This window comes from Brachionichthys hirsutus, chromosome 7 (genome assembly GCF_040956055.1).
Source record: "Brachionichthys hirsutus isolate HB-005 chromosome 7, CSIRO-AGI_Bhir_v1, whole genome shotgun sequence".
In the NCBI taxonomy this organism is placed as follows: Eukaryota; Metazoa; Chordata; class Actinopteri; order Lophiiformes; family Brachionichthyidae; genus Brachionichthys; species Brachionichthys hirsutus.
The window spans coordinates 14495603-14502897 of record NC_090903.1 but is presented as its reverse complement, the minus strand read 5'-3'; the positions used below and the strand labels follow the sequence as shown (position 1 = coordinate 14502897).

Below are 7295 nucleotides of genomic sequence, written 5' to 3'. Positions count from 1 at the left end.
GTTGCATCACCGTCCACCGGATGGGTTTGTCTCCTGCCTCCGTCGTGCGTCACCGTGGAAAGGTGGCTCGTGGAACCGGAAGACCCTGCAGCTCAGTGGCCAACATGCGGCTGGAGCGACACCTGTGATCGGAGCTGCATGCGTGGATTATCTTTACTGCGTCTGTCACAAATCTCTCCGTGCAGCTCGTCGCGTCTAAATCCCCGCAGTCCGAGCGTGACCCCCGCCGCGCCGCGCTGCGCAGCCATGACCTCCAAGGACGACTCCAAATGCCCGGCGATGCTGGAGGAGCGGAGGCGCAGCCCGCTGGATCAGCTCCCGCCGCCGGCCAACTCGAACAAGCCGCTGACGCCGTTCAGCATCGCGGACATCCTCAGCAAGCCGCCCGGGAGGAGGAGCTACTCTCTGAGCGGCGCGGCGCGCCACGTCTCCCCCGGAGAGAAGCTGCCCTCGGCGGGCAACGGCGTGTCCGGCCGCGCGCTGTTCAGCCGAACGTCCCCGCTGTGCGCGCTGGAGGAGCTGGCCAGCAAAACGTTCAAAGGCCTGGAGGTCAGCGTCCTGCAGGCGGCAGAGGGTAAAGGATGCTTCCATCTGACCTGAAAGGATTTATGATTTATTAATTAAAAACGCGCTAAAGGAAAACATTCATGTCATTGAACCTTGTGTGTGTAATTTTTGTTTTTATACATATTTTATTATTATTCCAGAATATTCCTGCAGCTTGTGTTAAATATAAAAAAGGCAGTAACAGCGGGCCTGACTGCATATCAGTTATATTTATTATTAACGGACGGCGTGTGTGACGTCATTTCTTCGTATTATTAAATATTTTTAAATTAAATGTTCAGTATTAGAGACCAAAATTATTTTTTTCAGAGGATTTATCGTGTTATATTTGGTGTCGTTGCATCCGATGACTAAGACAATTCCTATATCTGAAATTATTATTATTATTATTATTAAACATTAATTTATCATCGAGTCAAAATAATTAAGAATCATATTATTTAGAATATTTAACAGGAAAACAGATTTCAGTTTAACTTGATAATTAATCTCTGTGCACGCTGAAGAAAATATTAAAATGTTCTTTGATCTGAAGGTTTTGCTGGCTTTAATTCGTTTTTGGACGCGCCCAGGGGATTGTGGGTCATCTGAGTTGTTGTTGTTGTTGTTGTTGTTGTTGTGTTTTCACCTCCCCCTCTTCTTTCAGGCCGAGACGGGCTGACGCTTTTCGGCCAGAGGAACACGCCGAAGAAGCGTCGGAAGTCCCGCACGGCGTTCACGAACCACCAGATCTACGAGCTGGAGAAGCGCTTCCTGTACCAGAAGTACCTGAGCCCGGCGGACCGGGACCAGATCGCGCAGCAGCTCGGACTCACCAACGCGCAGGTCATCACCTGGTTCCAGAACCGACGCGCGAAGCTCAAGCGGGACCTGGAGGAGATGAAAGCGGACGTGGACTCCGCCAAGGCCTCGGGCCCCGTGGCCTTGGAGAAGCTCTCCAAACTGGCCGAGCTGGAGAAATGCGCGGCCGGAGGGATGGGCGGGAGGTCGGCTCCGGCTCCGGCTCCGGCTCCGGCACCGGGCCGCGCCGACCCGGACTCTTCCATGTCCCCCGACGACAACACCGAGAACCTGGACTCCAGCGGGCCCCGCGCGTCGCCTCCTTCGCCCGAATCGTCGTGGCGCACGGACCGGTTGGGCATCGAGTGCTGCTCGGAGGACGAAGACGAGGAGATTGACGTGGACGACTAAGCCAAATGACGCAATGAGGGAGAACTTTTACGAGGATTCCATCCTTTACGCGTGGACACGATGACGCCGTCAGACACCAGAAACTGCAGATTTTATTCTGAGTCGTAAAGGTGTGACATTCAGGATGAAAACAACAACAACAACAACAACAACAACAATAACAAGGTGCAAATGCAGAAAATAACCCCCCCCCCCGCAATGTTTCATTTTATTCTGACAGTGATGGGAAAAAATACTTTTATAAGGTCGGGGCGGTTGTTTTTAGCCTTTTGCTAAATTAATAGCTATTAAATTATAATCACAGAAAATGTGTAGCTTGGACTAAATAACAAATTATTATATTTATAATTCCTTGTATACACCCTTTAAGTGCCTTTGGAATACACAGAACGCATAAACTGTACAAACTGTATAATTTAAGATTGTAATATTGACAATGTAAAATAAAAACATTTTCAGCTTTTTGCATAGTTGTATAAATGTTTTATGGAAACTGGAGATTTAATGGAATCATTTGGGCTCATATTTCTTTGAGGCGCAAATTCAGGAACAGCGACTGTTTAAAATCATTTATATCCGAATCACAAAGGCCTTGAAGTGCGTGCGTGTGTGGGTGTGTGTGCGTGTGTGCATGTGCGTATACACGCAGGCGCGCTCGTTCCCCCCCGGGGGGGTGGGGCACCTCTCCAGCAGCGCGCAATACTGAGACAAGCGTTTCTCCCTGGCGCACGGTCCGGCGGGATTCGACGCACAAAGGCGGGCGGCTGCGCGCTGCAGAGGGGCCATATGGTTTCAGGATTGTCCTCTCGTTTACGAGTCACTTTGATGGATGGACTTAACCCGTCTTTTCAACAACGTCGCCCCCTTTTTTGTCGCACATAATGAAGACATACTCGCGGGTCTGCGGGCCAGCAGCTTTAAAACACGGCCATGAATGTAAATGTGACCGAGCGGGGCCGGTCGGCGCGGAGGTGTGGAAATAATTGAGTCGAGGATGGCAGGACTCTCTCTTCATCTCCTCTTCATCAGTTTGCTCATGTGGGTCTTCAGTTTCTAAAAATAGACATGGCTGCAAAAAAGCTCTTTATGCCAAATGGATTCTACAAATATGATTGTTTTTAATCTTCATTTTAAAATTACAGTTTAGGCTAAAAGGAAAATTAATGTTCCAGTTGTTGTAGAGCTTATTCGGATTCTGAATATTTTATTAATCCCAAAAGGAAATTACTGCACATGCTGATGTTTAATAATAATTTTAATTCTATTATTTTAATGGTTCCTTCATCAAAACGTGGTGGAACATTTTATTTTCTTGTTTTTTTGGGTTTTCCGCTGCACACAGGCCGCGCTCAGGTCTGGGTGCCGAAGAGGGACATTCTGAAGTGTTATTGCTTTTCATTAGTAAACATGCCCCCCCCCCCCCCCCCCCACACACACACACATTGGTAATCATTTATTCAATCGGCTGGAAAATTGAAGTTTGATGCATGGCCTTCTGCTTAAACAAGTGGACCCCCCCCCCCCCCACGGTGGACCGCTGAACAACCATCTGGAAGCTGCCAAAACAACAACAATTATGTTTATGTGACAAAAGAAACATTAATCTGGACACTTACATCAGGTTAATTATATTATTATTATGTTCTCTATCGATTATATTCCTCTTACTGTACTCTAAATAATAATGATAATATATAATAGGCTAATAATAATAATAATAATAATAATAATAACATACTGTAACATATTTAGTTCTTTATTGAACTAAGATGGCAAAATAATATAAAAAGGTTTTAGTATTATTTAATTATGATTTGATCACTATAGTGTATAAACTATAGTAAAATATTTATTCTGAATAAAAAGGCCGGTGATCACAAAATACTACATTCTGGTACACTACAGTACACTACAGTGTATTACAGTACACTGTAGTAGTGTACTTTAGTGTACATTAATGTACTCTACTACTCTGCACTACAGAGTGTAGTGTACTACAGTGAAGTACACTATACACTTCAATGTACTACAGTACAGTGTGTTGTGCTGCAGTGCTGACTCAGGACCAGCGTGTGTGCGTGTGTGTGTGCGTGTTAAACAGTGTGTGTGCGTGTGTTAAAGTGTGAGTGTGCGTGTGTGTGTGCGTGTTAAACAGTGTGTGTGCTCTGTGTGTCAGGTATTGAGCTGCCTCTGCCGCGGGCCGCGGCTTGATTGATCACTAAATAGGGTGGATTTGAAAGTTTTAGTTATAACGCTGCTGTTGAGCCTCTTAACACTTCAAACTTCAATTTTACGGGCTATTGGACAAAGCGTGTTCCTGACAAAATTGATATATGTATTAATTTACTTTAACCAGTGATTAATTACTATCCACAAAGAGAAATTACCCCAGACCTTCTCCCTCCCCCCTCTGGATTTGCATATTAATCAAATTCTAGTTGATAATTCAGATGGAGGAATGGATCAGCAGTGCTGGAAGGCATGACTCTCTCTCGCTCTCTCTGCTCCCACGCACACCGGTAGTCTCTCGCCCGGGGCCTGAGGGCTCCCTCTCTCTGGCAGCTAAGTCGAGTGTATTAAAAGCAGAGACGCAGAACGAACTCGGCAGGCTATTTGGTGAGAACAGAAATTACACGTCCACTTTTATGATGCGTTCATGCTGAGCAGGCTCTTCTTAATGTGGCCTGTCAGAGGATCCTGGATTTACAGAGGCCAAGGTGTGTGTCTGTTCACTAGGGGGGGGGGGGGGGGGGGGGTCATCTGTCTGTCACCAGTGTTCTCGTGTTGCCTTCATTCAATCAGACTTAAAGGGCAGGAGACCCCATCAGAGCCGGTGTCACTATTCAGCTCTTAAAGTTTAAAGTCTTACATTTACCTTCATAAATATCAGCTGATTGTCTGACAGATGATCTGTTTTTTGGGTGTAATGCTTCCCCACCTACCTGATGCCCACGTAGCATGGGGCAGTAAACAGGGAGGGGAAGTCGCCCCAAGTCTATTTTTGCCCTAAACTCCCAATGGTATATCATATTCATATCATCTCCATGTACTCTGGAGAAGGAAATGCATTCATCTTGAGTTGCTCTGCAGCCGACAGATTTCGTGTCAGCGTTTACATGGCGACAAGTAAGAATTTCATGTTTTATCCCTTCATTTACACAAGGAATCACAAAATCTCCAACCAAACATGAGGGTATAATCTGTTTAAATCTGTTTAAATCTGTTTAAATCCGTTTAAATGGGCGAAATGCATTTTGTGTTGGGCCGTTTGAGAAAACTACACTGCCATCTACTGCCCTGGCATGGCTACTACAGTGGCTCGATGTCTCACAATGTACTTTTGCGTATTGAACAGAAAAACTACTAACACAAAACATAATTGTAATATATTGGGGGGGTGTCATTTGGTGAGTTTAAGCAGCGTTCAGTTAGATTTATTCTTTAGTTTATTCTATTTTTGAGTGACGGCAGACTTCTGTAAACAAACAGGAAATGTTTCGAGAGAAGTCCATTAGGGGTCAAAGAGCAGCAGAGGCGCCCGCCACGCCCATCACATCTCACTAATGCTGATTGGTTCATCCCAAATCCTGCCGGGAAGGTTCCTTTCGGCTTTTGACGTAGTCAGTTTTCAAAATGACGCTGCCACGCGATTCCATGGCAACGCTGAGGAATATAAATCCTTCAACGGTGAAGCCTTTAACGAGGGACCCAACGAACCAATCAGCGCTGTGGTGAGTTATCTGTTGTTGTTTTACTGCCTTCTACTGCCACCGTGTGGTGACTCACCAAATTACAGCCAGTCCCGAGTGAAGGCGAAAAAGTTGGTGGCTAGTCCTCTCTCTCTCTCTCTCTCTCTCTCTCACACACACACACACACAGAGTCCTGTACGCCTCTCTTTCAGCCCTGTGTCTCTGCATGTTAAAATGCAAATTAGTTGAGACTAGCCACACCCCTTTCCGGAAGCGAGAGGAGACATTTTGTCCCTGAATTCAGTGTTTATTTCTTGCATTAGCTGTTCTTTTTTGCAATGCAGTGTCTTTAGGTGTCACGAACCCATCCAGGTCTCTTCTAACTGTCCTGTTGTCCTTCCCCAGCCTCCCCCCCCCCCCCCCATGTCCATCAATGGTATGTGGTTTTTTATTATTATTATTATTATTATTGGTAGAATTTATGGATTGTGTGTTTTGCAGCAGTAAACAGGAAGTGCGTGTGTTCTCTGCTGGGATGTTTTATTTGCTCTTGGACTCTCCTGATAATTATGCTTGATATTTTGGACTTCAGGTTGCCTTGAGCTTTTTTGTTGTTCCGCTGTGAACCACAAGGGGGCGTGTCCTCACTGCGGTAGAAGTTCATGTAAACGGACCTCAAGGCCGAACCTGAAGTTCTGGTAGAAGAGAATTATTTTGAATGATACTGCAATGCCCGGTACCGACATTCTCTGCATTCCATTTACCGGTCTAGTAAACAATCTAATAAACAATAAATAACTTTTTTCAACAGGCACACATTTTCAGCTTTTATTAAACATACCTAGACATTCTAAGTTCTGCACATAAGTTCACATACTGCATGAAAGCACATTTAGTTAGAGTCAAACACCAACACACACAGGTGGAGGATTATTCTCATTGAAATGCTAAATCCAGCATTTGTCCACCGCATTTCCAGTGTTCGTCTTAAATAATTCATGTTGATGCATATAGCCTTTGAAAATAAGCAGTTCCTTTCCATGATTATGCTAATGCGAAAATAAACACGGCATTCATGCTTTCATTCATTTATTTTTGCTTTTTCCGGTAAGAAACAGGAGAGATTTCGAGATAACTCATGGTTGTCATGGAAATAGCACAGCAACAATCATGCATCAATGATCTAGCACAGGACATTACAATGCTCTAATGAGCGGCTCTAATTATTTCAGAGCTGCTAACAACTTTCACAGATTTCCTTATTCGAATAAATTAAATAATCCAGTCGTGAGTTTCGGAGGTCAATGGGGGAAAACCATGGGAGGTCCAGTCCAGAATGTTTTATTCAGGAGGAGGGTGGATGGCTGTGGTGCTCCTACACCTTAAGTAGTGTTTATGCAGCACTTGTGTGTGTGTGTGTGTGTGTGTGTGTGTGGATGCTTTCCTGTAAACGGAGGTCAGACTGCAGTCAGATTTACTCTGCTTTAATCCAGACCAGCCAGCCTGACTCAGGAGGAGTATTTACTTATACTGCAGACCCGTAACCATGGAAGTATGTGAAGTGTGTGTGTGTGTGTGTGTGTAGGTGTGTGTGTGTCTGTGGGTGGGTTGGGGGGGATGCTGAAAACAAGAAAACAGAAAGGGAATTTAGTTTTTTGGTCACGTGTAAAAGCTTGTAGTCAAACTGTGTGAGTGTGAGTGTGTGTGTGTGTGTGTGTGTGTGTGTGTGTGCGTGTGTGAGTGTGTGTGCATATGCAGGGCTGCCTGTGCTCTGTCTCAATCTGTCAGCTGCTCTGACACTGAGATCTATCTTGCAGCAGTGGGCAGGAGAGAATGGAAGAGAGGAC

The 7295-nt window shown here is 45.2% G+C and overlaps 1 protein-coding gene across 1 annotated transcript; it reads left to right on the top strand.

The window, feature by feature from the left end:
- The first annotated feature begins 246 nt into the window (after positions 1 to 246).
- Positions 247 to 1758, top strand: lbx1a (ladybird homeobox 1a). The gene is made up of 2 exons (XM_068741118.1): positions 247 to 574; positions 1214 to 1758. Exons 1-2 carry the CDS (start codon positions 247 to 249, stop codon positions 1756 to 1758), a joined length of 873 nt encoding a protein of 290 aa, XP_068597219.1.
- The last annotated feature ends 5537 nt before the right edge of the window (positions 1759 to 7295 follow it).